At 34.8% G+C, this 25,942-nt stretch overlaps 1 protein-coding gene across 17 annotated transcripts in view; it reads right to left on the bottom strand.

Annotated features, from left to right (window-relative positions):
• MYCBP2 (MYC binding protein 2) overlaps nt 1–25,942 on the bottom strand; it is a 201,252-nt gene that overhangs the window by 19,131 nt on the left and 156,179 nt on the right. For 10 of the 17 annotated variants that reach the window (XM_069802496.1, XM_069802498.1, XM_069802499.1 and 7 more), the window contains 16 exons: nt 24,497–24,598; nt 20,099–21,742; nt 18,598–18,767; nt 16,694–16,938; nt 15,832–15,999; nt 14,058–14,215; nt 13,427–13,626; nt 12,057–12,206; nt 9,375–9,535; nt 8,599–8,755; nt 7,716–7,940; nt 7,015–7,080; nt 4,489–4,728; nt 4,252–4,350; nt 3,183–3,263; nt 1,660–1,926 (listed from right to left, as the gene is read on the bottom strand). In XM_069802496.1, the coding sequence (XP_069658597.1) occupies nt 1,660–1,926; nt 3,183–3,263; nt 4,252–4,350; nt 4,489–4,728; nt 7,015–7,080; nt 7,716–7,940; nt 8,599–8,755; nt 9,375–9,535; nt 12,057–12,206; nt 13,427–13,626; nt 14,058–14,215; nt 15,832–15,999; nt 16,694–16,938; nt 18,598–18,767; nt 20,099–21,742; nt 24,497–24,598 (4,133 nt within the window). The remainder of the gene's footprint in view (nt 1–1,659; nt 1,927–3,182; nt 3,264–4,251; nt 4,351–4,488; nt 4,729–7,014; nt 7,081–7,715; nt 7,941–8,598; nt 8,756–9,374; nt 9,536–12,056; nt 12,207–13,426; nt 13,627–14,057; nt 14,216–15,831; nt 16,000–16,693; nt 16,939–18,597; nt 18,768–20,098; nt 21,743–24,496; nt 24,599–25,942) is intronic. The other 7 variants (XM_069802501.1, XM_069802504.1, XM_069802506.1 and 4 more) reach the window with 3 other exon arrangements.

The raw sequence follows: 25,942 nt of genomic DNA, 5'->3' as shown, positions 1-25,942 counted from the left end.
CCCAAACAATACTGGAATTTTAGGTCCTGTCCATTTGACAGACAGTTCAACCGTGCTCTACTCATTCAAAGTCTAATCTCAACCAATGAAGCCTCTGCTTCATCTGTTATGCTGTTTTAGCAAGACAGTCATTAGATATATCATAATTCTAGCTGCCACTGTGCCTCAAGGTCAAATACGATGTTAAAAGGGCAAAAATTAACTATGGTCTCCTCAAATCATGCAAATATTTACCAACATTTGGAGTATATGCAGCGCATATAGACAGGGGTAACCGTGTAGCGCTCTCAGACCCTTTCCCCACAATGAAGTGGCACAAGATCTTACTAAAAAATAAGCAGTCACTTCACTAGCTTCCTTCCACACCTAAAACCATAAGAATTCTGTATAAAAAAGCAGTTATTTGCAACAAATAAATGAACCAGCTTTTAAACTTCATACATTTGAGAAATGGGAAATTAACAGCTTTAATATTTAAAAGAAGCACCTCTTGTTCTTGCAATTATATATAATAATTCTGGATGATGATGTCCTTTATAAATAAAGTAGATAAATGCAATACATGAACTTTAAGAAGTCTCCTTTTTGGAATGTAATACATAACACTGGTCTAAATTTAAGTACTACCAGTCACAAGGCAGTGCCAACTTCAGAATCTGAACTTTCATCTTAAAAAAGAGATTTCTTAGTCATTACAACAGAAAGGAAATACCTGACAAACTGAACATACATGACAGGACATGAATGAATCTGTAGAAGACATGAACAACTGGGCTACTATGAAGTAAGATTCATTGAATACTGTGAAGTTCAGATTCACTGAAGAATCCTTCGCAACATCGCTCCAAAAATGAAGGCCGTGTGTTTACATAAAAGACCCCCATTAGGGCACACAAAATGATTAATTGCTCTTCTGCATCCTACTTCATTTCAGCAACAACCCCTGCCAAACAAAACGTATGCCCCTTTGATATATGGTTTGAGAAAGCACTTTATCCTGCTCTATTCCAAATCCTTCAGAATAAGGACAAGAAAGGTGAAGAGTGATATTACTCAAAGGTATTTCAGAATAGTTTGCTGATTTGGGTTCATGACGACATAAGTGTTAATTAAGCAATTTTGGGTTCCTACACCTCAGTTCTACCTCTTGGAGACAAAGCATTACAAACTTACTCAAAAGTGAGTTTGTTTTAATTTCATAACTGTAGCCTTCATTGTCTTCAACACTGTTTGTGCCTCCTACAAAAAGTTTTATAGAGTCAAATTGTGGTGGTGCTGGAGTATATATGTATTTATATATCAAACACATAAATCTTTATCACTTTAACCCCATTCAAAAACCAGGAAAAAACCCCTAAACCTCATACTTAAATTCTAAAAAGAGATTCTGTAATTTGTTTTTAAATGTTCATAAATTTCTATTTGCCCTTTCCTCATGACTGCAATAACAAAATGAGTTGCTTTATTTACAGTTATTCCCTATGTAGAATATAGGGATGATCTGAGTATGACTGGAAAAACATTTTTTGAAGTGAAAACACAAAATTACATTTCACCAAAAAAGAAGTTCAAATACATATTATACTATCACGCACACAATTATAGGATTCTAAAGACTTTTTTCTGGGAAAACCAAGATAAGGCACAGTTAGCACTCACCTGTCTCTGCACCCTGGGAGAAGCAGTGTGTAGTAATGAGAAGAGATCCTGAAGCAGAGTCAGCTGCTGAGCCAGATACTGCCGGCCTACATTGGAACCGCTCAATGCCAGAACCATTGATAGCAGCTCAAAGCAATAAGCGTCAGAAGAAGCATCTTCATCATTAGGCTGTGAGTTGGCGTTCTCTTTGCTAGAGATGGCATGCTCCCATTCTTCACGCACACGCGTTGCTTCCATTCGTATGGCCTGGACTATATGAGCACATACCTATCGGAACAGGATCCAAATACATAGTAACTCTTAAAAAGAGTTTTAGAAAGTGAAAGACATTGTGGTTTATGTACCTTCACAGCTATGACTAAAATGGCAAGCCTGTGAAATTTGGCCTGTGCTTAAATTACTTGTCAACATAAATTCAAATGAAGAATAAAATTTAGGGTTAAATTTATAGTAAAGATCGGATAAAATTATTTAGAATTAAGATTTAGATTTAATACTGAATTTGCTCAGCTTCATTCTGGAAAACTTCATTGAAATACATCTTTTTTTAATTGTAGTTCCTGCCTTTTAATTTGCTTTTTACACAGAATTCAGATTAAAAAACACCCACACAAAAAGCCCCAAAGAAATACATTTACTTAACACCCACAAAAGAAAAGGACTTAAAGACTTAGTCTCATTTAGTTTACTATTTGAGGAGCTTAACAAATTTTAGAAACCATGTTTTCATTTTACCAATAGCATGTTAAAAAGCATATTTAAGAGATTTTAAAGTTTGCTAAGATGGGTGACAAAAAAGTAGATTCTGCGTGACTTACTAATCTGACAAACTTCAAAATGAATCTAATAGCTCTTGTATTACTGTGAAAATCTTTACGGCAATGTTTGTCTTGTGATAGGTGTAATAGAGGTAATATAAAAGATGCTTTAGTTGGTGTATTTAAAAAAGTAAGTATCCAAAAGGAAAAGAAAAAACATACTCTGACTACTGCATTATGTTAAGAAAAACAAAGATAAGTAAGAAAACCACAGACCCAAACTTTCCTTGATTGCAGGAAAGAGTAATTTAAGAATATACACTGATTACCTTTTTAGGATTAAATTTTATTAAATCGAAATACTTCTTGATGACAGAAAAGGGGAGAAAAAATGTGCAAAACTAAGAATCTAAACTCTGTCACTGAACCTCTCCTGGAAATTTGAGAGAGTCTACTATTGTGCTAATATTATCAGCAAACATGAATAAGTACCATTTACAACTCAATTCTAAAACTTTTCTTTTTAAATTGACTCTAATAGGATATAGTTTTTTATCCTACTAAAATGGATTTTTTCAGTGACAATGCAGATTTTTCATATAAAATGCACACACATATTATTTAAAACGTAAACCAAAATTTGATCATAAAGAACAACAGAAGAATTGAAAGTGTCAAATAAAAGATACTGCACTCACTGAAAATGAGCATATTTATTACAACACACAAACGTTTAATCCTCAAAGCATTTCAGAATGAACAAACCTGCTTCTGCAAATTTGTCAGTTTGCTCCGGCTGAATATGATCCCTACCATGTGCTCCTTCAGGTCTGCATCTGACGTTGCCTTCATAAAAAGCATATTTAATATTAGATAAAGAGTTTCAAGAACATTTCCTCATTACTGTAGCAATTAACACGGAATATCAACAAACTTTGTTCTAAAAGTTTGTAGCTTTTTGTTACAGAGAAATAAGTTGTATAAGCAAGATCAATTGAACTATGTTTAATAAATACCTCTTAGATGTATTTACTTTCTTTTTATAAGAGGAAATTTGAGCAGGAAATAAAAGAAAATAATCAATAAGCAAAACAAGTGAAGCATAATTATCTGAGATTCAGCCTTTTCACATAGCTTAATGCATTCACTGATTAAGCCTTTGTAAAGCAGTGCATGGAATATACTTTTCAGTTTATATATTGTACAATAAAAGAAACAGGGAATGCACAATTAAGTTACCACACAGCACGTGTGAGAAAAATACACTTTTACAAAATGAGTAATTCAGTCATGGAACTTATTGCCACAAGATACTGGGTAAAGCAAAACCATATATCATCTGAAAAACAAAATTACTTTCATTGAGGACAGTCCAATCCTGGCTATTAAACATGATAGTTCAGATACAGTGACCTTTTCAGGAACACTTCTTAAACTAATCCTTGCTGGAAGACAGGAGAGTGTACTAGTTAAAAGGATACTAGTGTGGTTTCTTAATACTTTTTCTCTAAACATCAACAGAGCCCCTCTTAAGGCACAAGATAATAGGCAAGAAGGACTTTCAGGTTGACCATTACTGCAGGTGTTAAGTACTTCTGTAATTGGAGGCATAATTTGTGCCACCACTGCTATGATGTTTCCATTAAATGCATATGCTCAAATTATAATTTACTAATAAAAAAAATCAATGATAATTTTTAAAAATTAAGCAATTGTGACATTTTGCTTCTGTTTTGATCTGAAAATTATGTAGCGTAAGACATAGGACAAATACTGAAGATCATCCTGGATCAATTTTTCAGCAAAGTATTATTGATAGAATACAAATAAATACATTGTGTACTTTTTCTTCTCCTTCTGGGGAAGACAACAGTGCTTTTTCTTCTTGCTCTGGGGTTGGCTCAGCATCTCCGGAGATGAGTTTTCCAAATACCTGGAAGAAAGACAGTGACAGTTAGCTTATCTCAAAGACAAACTTGTGCAGACGTGACATTTTACAATAAAGCATAAAGCATTGAAAGTCTACGATTTATAGTAACTTTCACCATATAACACATCATTAAAAACCCACCTGGGATGTAATAAGTCGGAATACTCGCAGTGTCTCAGATTCACAGTTTCTTTGTTGAGCTACACTTGCAGAAATCTGGCCTGCTATTTTAATGCTTTCACCATCTTTCCATCCAAGAATTTTCACTTGTCGAACTCTTAGTGTGTTCTCTGGACCCTTCAATTCAATTTTGATGATGTGATTATCACCCCCAGGAAGTTCACTTGTTACCCAGCCAATATGTCTTGAATCCAAGTCTACCTATTAAACAGGAATATAAAGATGGGAACTGACAGTACATCAAACAAAAAGTCACCTACCTCTAAAACAAACCCATCGTGTATCACTGAAACCAATACAGTGTTTGCTATGAAATTTTCATCCTGAGCAGTAAGACAATCATGTTTAATTATAAAAATATTCAACTTCATGAATTCAGATAAAAAAATTCTCAAATTTAAAAAAATGACATATAGCCATTTATTTTTTGTCTTTAAAGCTTATTAGAAATAGTTCCCTATCTATCCCTTTATCCTCTAAGCAACAGTTCACATATTCAAAACAACACTTTCAACTAGTATTTGCTCACTACTTTCAATTAAAAAAAAAAAGAAAATAAAAAGCCACCATAATTTAACTGAAAATTTAACACACAATTATCAGTAGTTAAGTTATTTCATCCCTATTTACAAAAACCCCTGCCAAAGAAATTGTAACTCTGTGGAAGTCAATGTCTGATATCCTTATCAAGACATGCAGGACTTAATACCTGTAAAAAAGACAGACAAATTGTATCAAATTAAGTTTATTTAAAAATAAATACGGTTAAAAAAAAAGAACGAAGATGTTATATGATTTAAACTGTGATGTCACTACTGGAAGCCAAAAACCGATAGGGTGCAGTGCCTCACATCATTGCTCAGAGCAACCCCAGTGGGCCCCAGTTACACTGGGACCTGAACTAAGTGAGCCCTCTCTCGTATCCATAGGCTCATTTATAATCAAGCTAATATTGGTTCTTTCCCATTTCTACGCTAATTCTCAGTGTCTGCACTGAACTGTGCTGCAGCAGACAAGACTGACTTTTTTTTTTTAGAATACCACAAGACAGGGTATGCATCAGTTAGCATATAGCACGTGGGTGTGTCTTAAGATAAAAAAAAAACCTGTTGAAGTGTCAGAGAACTGTTCAGCAAAGAGGGAGAAAAGCTGAACCAAGTCCCGTCTGTCTTCTGGGAGTGAACCATCGCTGGAAAAATGCCTGGGCATTGTGTTTGAGCAGACAGAAACAAGGGCAGGCAGCAAGCTCACCAGCTGTACGAATGAGTCCAGCGCCTGAGCTCTGCCGTTGCCTTCTTTTATTTAGCTGGATAGCCAGGCATACCAAGTCAGTCTTCTCACAAAAAAAGAATTCCCCAAGAGAGGTGTGCATGTCCATCTGTATTTTCTATCTACTTTATATATACCCACAGAGAAATACACGCACAAGCTTTGTATCTATCTACGTATATACACACACTTCACTGTTTAGTATGAGCCCACTGTACCAAAGTTTTGTTTCTCCTGATTTGTAACATCTTTTGGAGCTGTATCTTTGCCTTAAATGCTCTCTGAGGATAAGAGGTAGAGAAAAGCAAACCATCTCTCTGTAATAAAGTAATGCTTCTTCCTGAATAATTTTACCACTGACTGTCAATAATCCAAATAATAGAGTTTTGAGCCCAAAATGGTTAACTGCCTGCTTGAAACCTTAAATATCTTTGATGGGTCACACCAGTGTCAAATACAAAACATTGTTCTCTGTGTAAAAAACATACATCTACCATTTGGCTTAGCAACAGAAGTATAAAGACTGAATACCATTCTGAACTTGAGTCTCTGGACATAAGTCTTCAGCTACCTGAAGTTGAGAACTAAAATGGCAGGGTAAAATATGTGCTATAAATGTGTGTTAGACCATGTAATGAAAAAAACTCATGTTGAAGGTAAATGATTTATTTTCTCCTTTCTCACGGTGTTCTACTTCTGCTAACTCTTAAGCTGCATTTCTCTAATGAAAAATGATTCCATGAAGCAGATAAAAGACAATGACACTGCAGCACTAAGAAGCCAAGCATCAGAATATCTAACAATGTGTAACACTACTTAATGCAATTACTTCAGGTATATTCAGATATAAGTACCCTAAAAGAAATCAAACAGCTTGTTGGATCTTATATAATGCACTCTAAACAGTCTTTTTTGGAAACTTTCTACATGATCACTTATCCTTTCAGCTGCTGTAATTAAAAAAAAAGATAATCTAAGGAACATTTTATATTACCCTGTTCTGTTTCAGTATAAGAGTAAAAGCTTGATCAATATTCAGTATATATGATTGAATTCTGTCATTAATAATACAGTATTTTCCAAGAATATTATAATGCCTGATATTTGTAAAATAATTTATCTACCATATGAAATGGAAGCTATTTGCTTAGAAAATCTCTGCTATATGCAGCCAAAAAATGATGGCAATTTTTCAATGTCAACTGTTAAAATGTTTACCTGCTTTATTCTGCAGAGATCTTCTACTGCCTTGCCAGTTAGAAAGGTCATTGAAGTCACTTTGTTCTGCAACAGATGAGCAAAATAAGAACAAAACACTTCAACCAAGGACCATTCTGACTATTTCTTCCATATTAAGAGAGTATATACATAAAAGAGAGACAAGTCATTTCATTACAAAAAAAAAATTAAAAAGTGATCAAAACCAAGGACAAAGAATTCCAAAGCACAGCTCTGAAAAAAATTATATAATTTGCTCCTTGTATTAAAAGTTGTAGTTGAAATAAAAATATATCTGTAACATTACTGTACAGATCAATAAACACAAATGCACTAACTCTAGAAAATAGTTCAGATTTTATGAAAACTCCTTATTTGAATGCTTTTACAGAAATCGTGAGCAGGAAAAGTAACTTATGAAATAATTAAATGCTTGAAAATGCATCGGAAATTGAACATGGCACTGAGAATTAAGTTACCCCATCTTAAGTTCATGCAAACTGCAAATTTAGTTAGATTGGTCTGATCATATCAAGTACTGCTTTCAAAACCACAGGAATTCGAAACCTTACTTTGAAATGTGAGCTTCTGAATCAGAATTACAAACTGAACTGGACAAAGAAAATGGTCATTCTTTACTGATAAATATAAACAACTTTGACTATGCACCTTCAATGAGACACATTTAATTTTCCTCTTACCCCAAGATCTCTGGAATTGTCTACATGAACACACACATAACGTGCATTGATTCCTTTTACACAGTTAATTGTGATGTTTTTAGTTTTGTTTTTATCTTCATCTCCTGACTCCCAGAACGTTTCTGTAGACCCATCTGTTAAACTACCAATCATGGCAGGTCGGCTTGATGTTTTAATGTCAACAATGCTGGTTAGGTCTTTCAGACAAACCACTATACACAGTTCCTGTGAAAACAAATGTAAATACTTAAAATATCTGAAAGTAAGCCGAAATACAGGCATTATTTGCAATTTTTAAAACCATACAGACATTTCTGTTCTGAGGAACATGCTCTCTGAATTAAAGAAGAAATTTGTCATTTATTGGTTCAAGTTATTCAGCCCTTTAAACCAAAGGAAATAAGAATAGCTAACAGCTGAATATATTAGTAAATGGCTAAATGTATTAATAAATGGATAAAAACACTTTAAAGATATTTATCAGGAGTACTAATTTGTGCTCCTGAGAATAACAAAAGGGAAAAAAAAAGATATAAGCAACTAAGAACTGGAAGTACACAGCATTTAAAAAATGAACTAACTCAATGAACCAAATTAATTAACTAAATGAACTATGAGAGATCCCCAAACACTTTACTTGCAAACAAGCACTTACAAGCACTGCTTCAAAATTTAGGTGTGAGTGATATACAGGTTAAGGGTCAATATTTGAACCTCTAAAGCTACATATAAGAACCTGAATATCAGCAACAAGATCCCAAACTGAGATACATTCAAGGAAATATGACATTGCAATAAAGAATTTTTTAATTCAAACAGAATGATCAGAGGAAGTACAGGGTGTTCACAATTGATCTCTGCTTCTGAATGGTGTAATACTTGCCTGATTCATGACTTCAAAACCAGACTGAACACTGATACTAAAACTCTCTTCACTATCTCCATCATCAGATTTAGACAGAATATTGTTGATATGATGAAAAACATTGCTCTGGTGCAGGAACTGGTGATCAGATTGTTTGAATTTGAGACTCCAGCACCTGAAAACACATTTAGGGCACTTTGAAATTTTGAATATTGTTGAAAAGACATAACTTACCAGTGAAACTATTAATTACATTTTTGCTTCTTAAAATACTTTCTATAAACTTTTAACTTCAAATTTTTGCAGCATCTTAAGTGTTTCTATGCATCATTTTAAGGAAGGCAGGAGTAAACTTTTCTTAGAATTTTAACAGTGAATAGAATCATTATTAATAAATCCTTATCTTTGAGACAAGATACACAGGAAAAATTTCAAAGAGTTTAAGGATACTATTCAGACGACAGATTTCTGAGCAAAAGGTATTATGCTACCATGCACATACACACAGATACTACCATATTATTCAGTAATATCGGGTTTTTTTCACAGTGGAAACAGTACAGAATTTAAGAGCAAATACATTTTTCTCTATAAAGTCTTTTAGACTATTATTTATATGTATAAACACATATACATCTTTTACATAGATCTTTCCTATGCATAAGGATAGACATGCTCCTTTTCACACAAGCATATAAAGTTATTTCAAGCTTCCTATCTACACTGCAAAATCTTTTCACCTATAATGTTACAATGTTTACAGCCTTTTAAGAATTTTCTTAATTTATGCTCACCTTAAGGCCATTTGCTGTAATGCACTACCACTCGGAAGAGACATCATAAGATCAGAGATTGTCTGAAGAAGGCGATGAAAAGTGTGGGGTAATGGGTGAGCTGCTTCACCAGCAATCACAATATCTGACAGAGGATGTTCACATACTCTTGTGTCTTTTTCCTAAGATGTAAAGCAATTTGTATGTTTTTAACAGACTTTCAGAGAAAAAAGGTTAAATAATTAGAAATAAAAACATTTATGATATTTGGTTTAAGACTAACTGCAACAATCCTATAATGAATGTGAACTTCAAAGCAGCTCTTCTCAGAAAATTTTTACAATAACAAGCTATACATGAACACCAAACAAGGAATTCAGAAAGTATACTGTATACTACCACATATTTCTCATGATTTAAAGATGTGGAAAAATTACACTGCAATAAATTGAAAACAAAAAACAAATTAGAAAAAATAACATATTCCAGCTGTTAATAACAACTTTTTTTGAGCAGCAAAACCCAACCATAACAAACTTGCTAATTAAGCTAAGGTTATCCACTGCTTTTTCATTAGAGCTGTGAAAATAATGATTTAGTTAAGGTGTGTCAGTATCAGAAAGGCTGTGCATTGGGAGCCAAGTTCCACTAGGCAGTGGGTACAAAGGCAGTGGCAGAAGACCAGAGGGTGGGGGCCATCAAGGTGTGTTATGGGGAAGAGTAGTAGAGAAAGAAAAGGAGGTTCTGATACCCTGTTTCAGAAGACAGGACTCATCTATGAAGGATACAAACTGTTTTCTTTGATTCTTTCTTAAAAGAAAATCTGATTCTGCTTGAACCATGGAACCCAGCTGCATGCCCCCAACGTACTGACATCCAAAGCCAGATTCAGACTTACTATTTTAAACCTATTAAACTGTCTCTGTACATTCTTGCAAGTAGATTTCCCATGGATCTCGACTGCTTGAATGCCTAGAAATTCTATGGTATTATTTGAAATTAATTTTAGGCACATACTTACCTAGACAAGAATCATCAAACCAGACATTTCTCTGTGTTTTCCTGGAGGGTGTAATATGGTAAAGTGTACTCGGCATATGAAGCAGGAAGCGTGAGATTGAACTCTACACTAAATATAACCAATCCAGAAAAAATTCAAAGCCTAGGTATTCCCCTACCTCCAAGGATCCTATCTACACAGAGAGCATCCTGCTCCCCCGTCTCCTCTGCAGCTTAGTAATTTTTGCATTTTGTTTCACTTTAGCCAGGACATTGCCCTTGAACCTATATCTTCCACATTAAACCATTTATGGTTCTAGACCCTCATCCCCCATTTTTACAGAATTCATCACTGGGATTTCTCATCCTCTCTCAGTATATTAAAAGAATATGTAAAAATACTTCACATAAGGAAATGAATCCCAGTTGTGGGAAAGCACCAAACTACCTTGGATTTATTACATTGTATACGTATTTTTACATAGGTATTTTTATCATATAATCAGACTACTGAAGGAAGATGTTGTGATTTGAATATGTCACCTGAATGATATCTAACAATTAGCTGAAAACTGTTGCCAGTTTCTTGTATGCCATAAAATTATTCATCCCAGCCAAGTGACCAAAGGCAATTTTTTAAGTCCCACCTTCATTATATCAAAAGAGAAGCAGCATTCCCACCAGAGCAGAAGTGGCAAATTTTAAAATTCCTTTCTAATGTCCTTTATCTTTCGGTCAGTAATTATCCAAACTACAGCTAAGACAATATTCATTTATTCTTTTATATAGTAAAGGTTCTTATTTTGGAGGCTGACCAGCATAAGGACCAGTGGGAACACATTTCACTCACTCTAGCAGCGGTTTTGATGTAGCAGTTGAAATTATTACAAGATAGAAAATTGTTGGAGCCAAGCACAGAAACAATATTCAGAATATAATACACAGCTACTGCAAATCAGCTTTAATGTATACATACAAGAATTTGGCACACTTGAAAATAACTAAGTAGAATTATAAATCTGCATGTTGCACCACTGGGTGGTGGGGGAGCGAGTGAGCAGCTGCATGGTGCTTAGTTGCTGGTTGGGGTTAAACCACAACAGATACCTTTTGGAAGAAGGTTAGAGTATACCATTTTACATGCTACATTTTCAGAACTACAGATTTTTCTTAAATCACTAAATTAACTATATCTAGTGTATATATAATTACTTAAATTAACTACATATTTTCAGAATTAACTATAGACTTTTCTTAAAGCACTGAAAGACACAGCAGACCAAACAACAAAGCTTCTCTGAAAAATATTTTCTCTCTTCTTTTTGGGGGGGCAAGGGAAGAATAAAAAAAACAAACAGCAATTTTTTTTGTTAGTGGATTAGAAATGTCCTTGTGCTTTTTTTTTTTCTTCTTTCCCATGAATACTTGCAAAAATAGTGCATTAAAAGACTGTAATTCATTAGCACACAAAATTTGACGATTTTAGGCGAAAAATTATTTTATCTGTGACTATCAAGAGTTCAACTACAATTTCAGACTAAGAATTTTTCATTCCATAATTAAGGTTCTGTTTCATAGAGGGAGGTTTAAGATTTGTTTGGGGGTGGTGTTTTGTTTTTACACACATAATAAAAATATTTCTAAATAGACTACAAAATCAACAGAGATACTGTATTTATGAAAGGAATGCTGAACCTCACTTACTTGTTCTGCATTTTCTTTATTTGATTTATTTTCTTCATCCTCCTCTTCTTCAGGCTCTACAGGTGCAGGAGTCAGGGAAGCCACAAAATGCCATAAAATATCATGAAGAGAAGTTGTTTGAATGACGTTACAAAGAAGCCAGTTGAAAGCCTAAAACAAAATACACACGAGGTTAAGCAAACCTGGAATAACACCATTTCTTAAACCATTTATGTAAGGAGATGCACTGATGCTTTTGGACAAGCAAATAATAATAATGCAGAGGTCTTGAAGACACATTGCTCTGTAGCTAAAACAGTTTATTAAATGACAACTATATTACCAAAGACATAGCAAAGTAATTCATAAACACCATACAGAAAAATAAGTTCTTTGAAAAAAGCTTTAAGGATGAAAAAGCAAAGTTCTTACATAATTTCAGAGATTATTACAAGGTGAGGTGGCAGCACTCCTTACTATTCAAATTGGTTAACAAGTAAAGATCCTTTTTAATTTAGAACTCTGTAGGCTGAGATTTGGTTTCCTTGTTTGGTCTCTGCCATTGGCTGAATTAATCAAAACAATTCAGCCACTTCCAAAAAAATCAACACAGTGAGGTAAAAAAGGTTTTTTAAAATTGCAACATTCTTATATTCTTCTAAAAGCTGAAATACTTCTGCATGTTGATGTTTGGAAATTTGATGGGTGGTGCTTAACAGTAGAGGTGTGTTTTTTACTTTATCTGAGAAAATCCACCTATATTTTCACACATTACAAATACTTGAAAAACATCCATGCTGTATACAAGATCAGAAAAAACTTTACTAAAGCTTAGCTGAAATTAAAAAAAAAAAAAAAAAAAAAAAAGGCCTCAGTGAGGATGCCCCTTGCAGCTTTTATTGAAGCAATTGATCCTCAATGGATCTTTTGGCTGCTCATTCACTATCTACATAACAGGGGTAGCGTTCACCCATCTCAGAAGAAGTTGTGAAGTATCTAAATATTACCAGCATCAAAACAATTCTAAAAAAATAATACTCATTCCAAGATTTGAAAAAGGAATGGCAAGCAAGACCAGGAAGATGGTGAGCAAATGCGGAGAAAACAGTATTTGTGTAATTGACTTTTTGCAGCCTTAATAATATTCTTTTATCAGAGATTTTCTACACAACAGATATACTATTAAGAAGGTTTACAGGCAATACTTCTGTATTCATAACTTTTAGAGTTAATAATACACATAAATGAACTTTTAGAATAGGTTTACTGCACATCACAAAATAATTTTTTTTGTTTTTTTATTCTATATAAAAATTCTTTAAAAAATTTCTGAAGGCAGAATTTACAAATGTCTTATTTTAATCATACAAGATCTACTAGTACATTAATACCTCCATGGCAAAGACTCGGCAAGCAGATTTCCGTAAGGCTTGTTTCATTGCAATTTCAAGTCCTTCCAGATCATGGTGCTGGATTACAAATGCCAATACTGGCCACTGGAAATTTCTCTCTCCTTTGGAAAGAGAGCTGTGGGCGGAGATTAACCGAGAAAGTTCAGGAGATGGATGTCTCAGGAGAGAGGACCCCACTTCTATTCAAAAGCATAAAAATATGCATACATTAGATTCTTTGTGCATTTTAATTTTATAGCCACAGTAAAAATAAAAAGCAATTGAGTAATTTTAGAATTGATATTTTTGTTCATTTTTTCTATGAGAAAAATGCATTAAAAAAACAATGTGGAAAAATGATGCTTCAACTGAGAGAGAAAATACCACTTTAATTTTTACATCAAGCACAAAAGATGCAGCACAAATTTCAGAACTGCAGTAATTCCTGAGCTGTTCTTAGGCTAATCCTGTGTGGATTAACAAACAGCTAAAGTTTATTATTAAACAGAAATAAAAGGCATTACATGTATTTATAAAAAATTACATTTGTCTACAGTTTCCAAGAAAACTGCAAATCCAATGCCTTATCCTTGAATATTTTTTTCACTACTTCTGATGTCTGTGCTCTTACCCGCATCTCCACTGTTGACTCTTCTCCTAGGGATTGCCTTTACACGTGCTGGCAAAATTGAGTGCTGTTTGTCATATTCTGATGCAACAACTGAATATGATCTTTGAAAGACTGTACGCTTCGCAAGATCTGTGTCTGTTATTGGACTGGTTTCCAAACTACAAAGAAATCAGTGAAGTTATAGACCCATTAATGAACATATAGAGTATACTTGAATTATACATAAATATTAAATAAAGACACATGCACTTCATAATGACAATGCTACTACTGCATGAAAGTTTGTCTTATGTACCTAATAACCATTTAAATGCTGGAAAAGAAGGAACACGTATTAGAACTACACATGGTGAAAAAGCATGCAAGTGCTTTATAAAGAAATATAATGAAGTACATGGTAAGTTCCAAGAATTTAGGGATTTTTTAGAGAGAATACAAACATTCAGATCATGCCTGAATTGAAGTTTCAGACCAAATTTGCCCTGAGAATGCATGTGAAAACATCTATGGAGTGAATTTTTAATATGCAAGCCAACTGAAATTTAGAACTTTATGTGAAGTAAAAGTTTCTGACATCATTAGCCTTAAAGCCGATTTTCAATTGCTACGGCTATGCCTCTGACATGTTTTACTCCTTACCTTCAGTGGACTTCTTACAGTCTGCAGAAGAACTCCCAGCTTATGCTGTCCCTAAAGACCTCAGGAGATCATGGTGTCCACAGTTTTAATAAAGGAATATACCAATACGATGCACTCTTAAGGAGTTTTGTTAGAAAAGTTCTATTTCTGAAAAGACTACATTGTAGATTGTAGTATTCCAATAAACTGTTTTTGCAGTCAGTATAAAATGTAACAGATTGAAATAAAAACAGATTAAAAGCAAGTTTTCTCTTTAGTACATCCTCATGATAAAATGAGGAATCACTGTTTCACACCTGAAAACCCCGAGCATCTAAGTTGATTCTGGACTATTATTAAGTAACAGTAAGAGCCTTTTTTTCCTCGGCAAAACAAAAAATTCTGTAATTGCTTGAATTAGATCACAGTAAACTTAATGAGATAAGAAGCAGCAACATTTGCTTTGAAAAATGTAAGCTAATGAAATTCCTTCCTGTTCAAACTTCCCTTCAGAATGAAATCTTGAAAGGAGTTTTAACAACCACTTCCTTTCAAAAAGGCCATTAATCTGCACTACAGTCAGTTGTGTTAAAGAATAGAAATATAGGGGGAAAAATATTGCTATATTTTCAAGGAGTTTGCAACAGCCATGGTCCTTGGACCACTGCTCTTTATTCTGTACTTCTGGAGATCCTGGAAAAATTGTATTTGTCTCTACAGGGAAATAAGCAGTCCTGGAGTAAGGATTTATACGGATAAATTTCCCGGAGGTATGCTAAGAGTCCTTATCAATTTCTGAACAAACTTTTTTTCATATTTAGGTTGTAAACCGAAGACCTTTCTAGAGAGAAGCAATTGGTCTGCATTACAGTTAGAAGTTTCAAACCCAATTTGCAAACTTGCATGGCTACTGGTTGAAAATATACCTGCTATGCTATGATTCACTGAAGATATTTTTCTAACTACAGCTTCATATGATTTTGGCTTTTTTGCTGCCACTTCAGAGATTGGTCTGAGCTGATGTGATACTTTAGCTACTTAACTACAGCAATGTTTTGGGTTTTTTTTTGTTGGCTGGTTTTTTTGTTGGTTTTTAATTGGTGTTATGCTAATGCTTTAGCATTTTTATGTAGTAGCTAGAATTACAAGGAAGTACCTTGGGGGCATAGATTTCATGTTACTCTCTGGCTCTTCAAAGACATTGGGGCTTGCATCAGGAGTAACCGAGATGTATGGCGCAGGTACTGAAGTTGAGCGCAGGTACCTCATCTCATCCTGGAAGAGGTTGTCATCCTGGTACCCAACAAAATTTTCATGATGATGCCTACATCAAATTAGATTTTTAAATTAGTATTGAGGAATACAAGTTCCTGAAACACAGGCATAAACAAAAGTCCTTTGCTAATACATTTAGCCAGCCAACGCTATTCATTTACTCTTCACCTAATGCATTTAAGCTGGTTGTGACTTACAAGTATTAGTGGAAAATATAACAGCATTTTCAAACAAGAAGGAGTGGGGATCACCCTTTGCTATCTTTTAGTATTTTCGTTAGGTATTTCCATCATGTATTTTAGGCCCAAATGTCTATCCATCATAAACATAAGACACTACAGTGAAATCTACTTAGAAATACCAAGTAAGCACAAGTCTTCTGGTTTCCTTCTTACTGTTTTTAACTGTAAAGAGAGAAAAGTAGCACATATGTCTGCTACTAACACACCAAGTTAAACTCTTCAGAAAATTCTAAATTATGTGGACAGAAACTAAACTGTTGTTAAAAAATACTTAGCATCCGAAAGCTATTCAGGGTATATTTGACCCTTGGAGCAAATACAATCTAAGAAATTGAACAAGATCATGGAAACAGAAGAGAAAGAAGAACAAAGATCATAAAGAATTAGGAAAATATGTGTTTTTCTATGTAAGTTTTAGTTTACTTTATACACACACATTTTTATCCAACACTATAAATAAATGAGTATTAAAATCAATATTCATAAGCTTCCTTTCATTACCTTGCTAAAGTCTGTAGATAGAGACATGGCATTTTAATGGGAAAGTCTTCAGAAATTCCTTCTTTGACACTGGGAAGTTGAGATTGGAATGCTTTTGCAGGGTGATAGCAGAGGATACTGGGCTCAGCAGCACTACTCAGCGACAGTAAATACAGTGCATTGGCTTTAATCACTTGATGAGCTTCCATAGTTGGCAAGGCACGAGGAGTCTTAACTTGCATTGGTTTTCTCCTAGATTGTTTAATCTAGAGGAATTTTTAAAAGGTGTATTTAAATTATACTTCATCACAGGAAAAGCTGGCAATGTCACATATTAAAGTTGCTGGATTCTTCCTGTTATAAAATATTTTCTACTACAAAATGGGACTTCTATTATTTTCATAACTTTGCAAACTTTTAATAAACAGCTAAAAGTTTTGATGTTTGCCTCAGGATGAATTTTGTATGAAAAAAAGTTTCAACAAATTTAGTTTCAAAAATCAAGTTAAATTAGCACTGTTCTGCTTATCTTAAAACCTCAATATATCTGTGTACTTTAAACAAGAATTTGAAATTGGTCATGGAAGACCAATATATGAAGAACAACTTTTGTCCTATTCCCATTAAAAATTGCTCTAGTTTGCCCAGTGTTTGGCACCTGTATCCAATGATCTGGATGACTAAGAATATTAAAGAAACTATAAACATATAAAGTTAAAATAATACTCCTATTTCAGTAAACAAATAAAACCAAATTCAAAGTTAAATAAAGTGACACATACTTTTAAAAAATAAGGTGTGAGAGACTGAAAGAGTTAATGTCTCAAACATTGTGGTGGGGCAAGTTCTGCTTAAAGACAAACCCTGCACAGCAAGGAACCCAGGTGAAAAGCCCTTCAGCTCAGACCTCAGCAACAGGAGGGGGAGGGCGTGCTGGAGGGTGCGCAGCTCCCTGTTCTGATAAGCTCTTCTGATACAAAGATCAAACAATGGCCCTGTCTGCAGGGAAGGAGAAGTTACTCCACAAACAACCCCCAAGCCCAAAGGCTCACCAACTGCTCATTAACCTGATGAGTTTGGGTGCCCACCCGAAGGAGGGGCAAGGATGACAAAAGGACACACACTGAAGCCCCAGGAGTGCAAGCCCACTGGGACTGGACCCCTCGGCTGACGGGACCCCTCAGCTGACTGAACCAGTGCTGGACCCAGGACCGGTGAAATCTTTCTCTCTTCCTTTCTCTCTCTCTGTCTTCTCTCTTGCCTCTTCCTTTTCCACAATCCCTACACCTCATCCATTTCAAGATATAAACCGCTGACCAAGCCTGAGACTAAGAGTGGATCCAGCTGCCCCTAGACCCTTCTCTGAGGAGGAGTCTGGAAAGCAAGGGGGTCTGCTCTGAACCTCGTGACTCAAGGGGAGGGATGTATCGATGTATATGGTTACACGGTTTACGCAAGTAGTCTTATGCCAACTCCTGTTGCGAGAAATCCTGCCACCCACTACCACGCCTCCCCAGTTCAGTTTGCTTCTGTCATGAATAAAATCTTTAACTGATCATTTGGTGTTGTTTCACCTTAATTTAGCCCAAGGGAATTTCGAATTAAACACGACTCCCTGGTCTGTCCAGTCTGGGTCGTGACATAAGGTACTACATTCAATGCTGCAGTTGTATTGGGATAGAAAATAAAATTACTTTACAAATTTGAAAACACTACCATCTGAAAGGAAGAAATCTGGTCAGAAGTAATCAGTAAAGTTTCTATCTTATTATTTTAAACCTATCAATGACAAATGGATATTCCAAAACCTTGCAAAATTCTGAAATTCCAAATTTTTTAAACTGGCCTTACATTATTTTCAAGTTGTGAACACAGTACTGTTAAGCAGACAGAGAGCTAAACATATAAGAAACAGATGAAAATACCTTCTCTCTTGCTGCTGCTTGCTTTTCACGGAGATATTTTTCTCTGCATCGATCGCAAACCAAATACCAAGTGCTTCCTCCAATACCACCATCGCCACAATTACCAGCCCATCCTCCACAAAAGTGCCCGATGCTATTATAACCTTGGCCACCTGCATAACGGCCACAACCTACACCCGGGAAAAAGATGAAAAAAAAAAAAATGTTACTTCAAAAGAAGGATTATTATATTATTATTTATTACTGTAAAAGAGGGATGGAGAGGGAGAAGGAAGATGCTTCTTTTACTGGCCTATTTTTCTCCTTTTCTATATCTCTGAACTGATTAAAATCAAGGTGCATAGCCATGTGTCCTACCAGTATCCAAAGAAACCAAACGCACTGCAGTTTTCAAGTTTTTATTATGAACTTGTTCAAAAAATCAACAGCTCCCTATTCAGACGGCAAAGTGATGGTAAGGTCAGTATTATAAGTTAGCCAACATTATCTAACAAACATAAAAACCCTACCCCTCTGTCTAACAAAGCTTAAAAGGTAATGAAGTGCATTCCTTTGCTGATTACTGTTTCTCAGAAAGATTCAGGGCTTGATAATTGCTGAATAATAAGGCTCCTTAATTTTGATTTAACTTTGCATACAGTGCTAAAATGAGCACGTACATCACCCTGAACTTCACTAGCTGGCAAAAGTTAGTTATGTTTACAAGCTAGAAAACACAGAAAGCATTTTGTCTTTAACAAGGCTACTTATTACTAGCTATATTGTAGCTGATCCCTTCTATTAGTGATCCCTTTTCTAAAGAAAACACAACTTATGTACCTTTTGAACTCAGTTGACTAGCTAAGATAATACCAAGCTAGCACTGATTTATCTCATTTTCCTAAAATTAAACAAACTCCTGAAAAAAATTCGGGGACCCACATAAAGAGACAAAATTAGCAGACTCTGGTTGTATTTTACAATACAAACTGTCTACAGACTTGAACTGAATTTCTTTTTTTTTTAAGATACATTTTAAAACAAAAAAATTAAGTGACTGATATCCAGTGCTGACACAGCAGATAAAGAAAAGTTTTCTACTATTCATACTAGAATAGTAATAGAAAACATTTGGCAACATAGAAACTCTAATTAACCAGTCCCATATTTTTTATTTTATTTCCAATTTTCTCATCACAGTTTCAAGTCCTGAAGTGTAACAAATGGCATGCTTCTTGAAGAGCTAATGTAAAGTCAGCTCATTACTTTGGCCTTGTTTCAATCAACTTTCTTCAGCATCTTTGAAAGCTTAAATACATAACTACTTAAAAGTATGTACACAAACATGTAAATAATTTGTAAGTAAGTGTGTGTAAGTTTTAATTTAGCTTATCTAGTGAACTCTGTTAAAATGTTAGACAAGACAGCCTGACACATTTTCATAACAGTAACTAATACCAAACTGTGTGTGTGCAATATACTTTACAGATGGACACAGTAACTAAAAAATACATAATCTTACCTGGATGAGCTTGTCTCATGTGGTAAGTCACTGGATATGGATGGGATTCTCCACATAACTCACAGATGGTGTCTTTTTCAGGTCCTCCCACTGCAAGCTGGGCCATCTCACCAAAAAGATTTCCCCTTGGCCTAGTCTCAACCTTTTCTTTTTTCTTTTTCTCTTTTTTGGTTTTCTTGTTATCTTTGTCACTTTCCTTCTTCTTTAACACTGCACAAGAACCAGGACTTGGAAAAATCATGTTTTGGGAAGCTGCTTTAATAGTTGCTAAAGAAATATCTTCCCAGAAAGCTACCAAGTGCTGCAGTGTTAATGGAAGAGGAGACTTGGATTTCATTGTGTGATGACTGGATGTTTCAAAGGAGGTAGTTTCAGTTTTTCCATCCTCACACTTTTCATGCAGAGGTGGTTCTTTTAACATAGAGAGGACTTTGTTTTTATTGATGCTACCCATTTTAGATATATCTGGTCCATGAGGTGAGATGTTGAACATGTTAAGAGCAGATGATATTTCCAATGAATGTCTATTTTTCAACTTGGTTTCTTTTTCCTCTGCAGGTTGTTGAGTAAGACTGCTTCGTATTGGCGCATGCTCTTTGGACAGCTCTGGATTAAACTTCAAAAAAGATGAACAAGCCATAGCATCATGAACTATTCCTTCATGCCAAAGAAATGCAGCAAATACAGCTCTAGCACATTCTGCAACGGAAGGTGACATTGCTTGCTTGGCAGGCTCTACAGGCTTGGAGCCATCTCCTTTGAAAAGAAAACTGGATTTTTCCTTTTTGGGTCTTGTGTGCCTACCAGCACATTTACGGCTCACTTTTGGAGATGCTCTCATGTCTTGCTCATCTTTCAGTGGTGCTTTTCCTATGCTGAAATGAACTTTATTAGAACCATCATCCAGACTTCTGAATTCTGTGTTGTCTTCACAGGTGCTATCTGTAATGCTGTTAGTCTTTAAAGTACTTGAAGTACATACTTCAACTACCTCACTGTGAAGATTTTCCTGTACAACATGAGGGGAAGGAGCTCTATTTTCAGTTTCTGTAACAGGTTTTCCATCTTTTGCAATAATTTTTGGTTTGGGTGAAGTGGACCGCCCCCTTAAGGGTTCTGTTAGTGGTACTTTCTTTTTGCGAAGCGTGTCTGGATCTAATGTGTAAGAATCTGATTTGGAGCGTTCTCGAGGAGGATCAAGCTTTGTTTTTACAGGGGATGAAGCTTTCTGAGGTAGAGTTTTGTCATGGGGTGATGAGGATCGTGGAGAACTAGCACCAGATCTAACGGCTGTAAGTGTCTTTGTCTTTGGAGAAGATGACCGGGTTCCTGGCCCTGGAGATTCAGCTCTCAGAACAGTAGTTGTTCTTCCATCAGTTTTTAGTGTTTGCAAAGTGTTATGATTTGGAGACAAAGACCTGCTGTGAGAGTCTGACCGCAATTTTGCAGCATCTGATTTCAGCATAAGAGACTCACTGGCAGATAAGCCTTCTGTATTCCTAGGTTTCTTCTGATCAGCAGCAGCTCTATTCATTCGCACATCAAGCTTGGGTGACCTGCTGTCAGCTCTGTGTTTTGATGACATGTCTGATTTTCCTGCTGGAGAAATTGGTCTAGCAGCTCCTGTGAAATTCATTCGGTCACCTGTTCAGTATATTTTATAATTAAATTATTATATATTGACAGTGATACCTTTAATAATACAAAACAAGGATTAAAGACCTGAACACAAGAAAAAAATCAAACACATGCTTCTGTTCACATCAAAATGAAAGGAAACATAAAGGGAATTTTTTTCCCCAAGAATATTTTCAATACATTTCTTCTAACAAAGATACATACAAACAAGTGTTAGGAAATATTCACAGAGAAAACACTACTATGGAGGTATCAAAAGGCACAGTTCACTATTTCCACAAAACACTAGTAAAGGAAGCACAATTTACATCCTTAGGTATAATGCCAGGAGTTAACTAAGTTTATCACAGCTGCAACAGAAACCAGGGATTATTTATTATCTCTATATGTGTCAGCCTGACTGCAATAAAAGACTTGCAGAAAGATCAAATATATTACCAGATTTGTTTTCTTTAATGCTCAAAAGTCAGGAAATGTAGGAAGTAAATACAGCTATAAGGCACATTGCGTAAAAAGGCTTACAAACACGCTTGAAATGATTCACATTGATAATGTCAGGTATGCACCTTTTTAAGGCCACAAATTATCAATGTTCTGCTACCAGAACACAACCTACTAAAAAAACCCCACCATCTTTTTCAACCATTAAGCTAAACCATCAACTCTGGTCGGTGATATTCTCTTATTTTGATGCACTAATTTATTGTTCTTCTGCACACTGACTTTGTACATACATAAATCTACAGAACTATAAAAACCATGGGTAGCTTAATATAAACACATACAAAACAAGTATACACAAACAAGTAGCTCATTAAAGCAATCCACTTCTAATAATTCTGTGAACACACTCAGTCTCTCTTGTAGAATTTGTATTTTGAAAATTAAGATCAGCAATGTTGAAATTACTGGCAAGCAACGCAGCAGTTGTGAACTAAATATAACTGTCTCTCCACAAAGCATTACACTGCAAAGTCTTAAGCGTATAGTTAAGTCCTTCTGATTTGAATGCATTTTCATTCGTTAAACATGAAGAAGCTTCTCTAGTAAAGCTTGTAGAATTAGGTCACTGTACTTTGGATTATTTTACATTTCTAGACACTAAAAGGTTATTCCCACTGATCTGGGCACATTTTTGGGTAAACAACTATTTGTTAAAAAAATAAAGTTTCAATTAATCAGAGAATATTTGCAAATTTGGACCTGGATTTCTAATAGGAAGAGTAATCTTTTATCTAGCGCCTTCAGTATTTACTTAGAAGGTGGGAAATCTGTGTTTACTTCCTTCTGCATTATGGGATCTGAACCAACTTCTTCCAGTTCTCAGTCATGAAGCCTTACCCCTATGCTAAAAAATATACAGAAGCATGGAGTGATCTCAGTTTTTCCTACTGTTACCACTGACAAAAACAAATGTATTTTTTGGAGCAAAGTCTAGCAATCCAGATGTCTCCTCAGGTTACAAAACAATTCATATTATATTGTTACCTCCATATTTAAGTAGGTTATAATAAAACAAACAGCAACAGGAAAAAGTGAAGGATATCGGAATATTTAACAAGCTTGAAGGTTAGGGTACTTTCTTGGCTTCCCAGGACATAGGACATGGTAGAAGTTCATACCTTCCAGGCAGAGGAGAAATATTTTGTCTATATTCAGGAACAATATGCCAAATATAAACAGTAGAACATAATGAGAACATCTCAAACATAATCATAATCAATTTTGAGATTGTAATCGGTCTTTATCTTTTTTTCTTATGAGTTCTATAATTATTTTGGGGGGTCAGGGCGGGAGAGGAAGGGAAGAAACAGCATTGTACATCATGGTTCATAAAAAGATTGTTCTTGCTAAAAGAAAAAACTAAAAAGTTTCTTAAATATCAGTCCAAGCATTTTGCTCATGCCAGCTCAGTTATTCACCAATTCTACTGATGAGCTATTTTAAGATGCCTACTTTGTGAATATATGAATTCAGAAAATTATAATTACTTTATACACACTTTTCCCAGAAACAAACAAATAAAAAGATGAATTTAAGGTCTGCCAGATGAGAAAATACTCTAGATAGAACCTTTCACAGAATTCCTCATAAAGGAAAATATAGTGAAAAGACGACAATAATCTTCTTAGAGGACATAAAACACTGCAAACCATTCAGCAATGTATCAAATTCAAAGTATATGCATGACTAGTGAATATCAAGCAGGAGAACATTCTAGAACAAAACTGCTTATGAAAGGCATAGCTTAACACTAGCTTCCAGCAATAAAAAAAATCTTACATTTTTTTAAAAACGAAGTTTAGAATTTGCACAGAGGTAAATAATCCTAATTAGCATTCTAGGCTATCAGCACAAAAAAATCCCCCAAATGAAAAACTGCATAATCACGTAGCAAACTGTTTTATCCGTATACAAACAACACCCCCCCCCCATGTATTTTTCCCCTTTCTTCTTCCATACTTCATTTGCCTATTGTTTGAAAACAGGTGTTATTAGATTAGATTAACAGTCACCTTTCTGTTTACAAAGCAGAAAGATAGCTAGATCATGTATCACGGAGGTGCTGCAGCTCAGGAAGGCAACACTGAATTGATTATATCAAACAAGCTCCCAACAAATACCAAGCTTGAACGTTTACTTCCAAAACATTATTTTATTAAGTGAATGAAATGAAAATGAATGGAAGGGGGGAAAAAAAAAAAACCATTTTGAATGTAAAAATCTGAATAACCTTGCTGTGTTGGGAGGCATACCCACCCTTCAGTTTGTGAGAGAGAGATGAAATAGCAGAGGCAGGCCCAGCTACATCACTAGTTTTGTAAATACGCTCACGAGAAGCAAGGCAGCAGGATGGAGTTTCTACAGTGGAAAACAGTTGTACAGAAGCAGCACAGATTCAATGGAAAATGCAGTAAAGATAAAAACAAGCATTTCAAATTATATGCATCTCCTTTGTTAAGTATTCTGAATTCATTGTTTAGACTTCTACATTAGTTTTAAATGAGACACAGTTACTTCAAAATGTTTTCCCTGATCTAAATTTTAAAAGAAGATCTTCTGTGATTTCAGTATTAGTTTCTAGGATCTAAAAATGTAATATGTGTAAACTAGCTACTAGAGATTTGTGGTTTATTATAAAAACCAGCAGTATCTAGTTTTGAACTGAACTCTGGTTTGAAATGTTAACTTTTAAACTGTGAATTCAGAGATGAGTTATTTGAAACTGCAATATGGCCTTCTAGATGACCAATTCTCACATTCTTTTGAGAAAATTAGAGATCAACTAAATCTTTGTGCTGGAAAGTCTCACTAATCACTGGAAGGAATGAAGAAAAAAGATATTAAACCTATCAAAACTATCTGTTTTCTAATCTGAATGCACCTCAATAACGTAATGTTTTGAAAAACTTCACGTATGAAATGTGAACCATAGTTTCTCAATACTATCAAGAGACGTAACAAGCAGTAGAAGAGTTTCTATCAAACAGTATAGATGAAAACAAATCTGTATCAGCCCTTAAAAATAATTTTGCCTAAAGAAAAAAAACAAAGTTAAATTTTGATGTAATCCAAGATAATTTCAGTAGAGAGTCTATTGACACCAAATCTGTTAGAGATACAGCTCCAAATGAAACTTGGAGTGAGATAATAACAGTGACTTTTAGTGTATCATTTTACTTTCCTTTAATGTTTTTAATTCTAATTCCTATTCCTCTCTTTACAGTCATCACACAATGAAATCCAAGTCTCCTCTTCCATTAACACTGCAGCACTTGGTAGCTTTCTGGGAAGATATTTCTTTAGCAACTATTAAAGCAGCTTCCCAAAACATATTCCTTCTTTAGAAAGAAGTCAGTCAAATTCCTACTGCATTAGTAATTTTTAAGAGAATTTGGATGTTAGAAGATACTCTATTTTAGAGACACCCTTTTGTACAAATGGAATAAGAAAAGTGTATTGAACACAAGTGATTTCATTTCCTGCACTGCTTAAGACATCTTTTTGTCTGGTACTACATTTACTAACTTGTACACATAAATATAGCAAACCCCCTATCTTATGCAATGAGCTATAGTTCTATAGACTCTAGAATGAGAAGGTGTTCACACGTTTGACATAAGAATTTCATTCTTTAAAACAAGAAAATAATCTCTATTTTCTTAATCCAGTGTTACCATATATTTGAACAGCAGTACCTACTTT

The sequence above is a fragment of the Haliaeetus albicilla genome, chromosome 15 (assembly GCF_947461875.1).
Source record: "Haliaeetus albicilla chromosome 15, bHalAlb1.1, whole genome shotgun sequence".
In the NCBI taxonomy this organism is placed as follows: domain Eukaryota; kingdom Metazoa; phylum Chordata; class Aves; order Accipitriformes; family Accipitridae; genus Haliaeetus; species Haliaeetus albicilla.
Note: the sequence above shows the minus strand (reverse complement) of the source record. Positions and strands in the feature narration are given on the sequence as shown.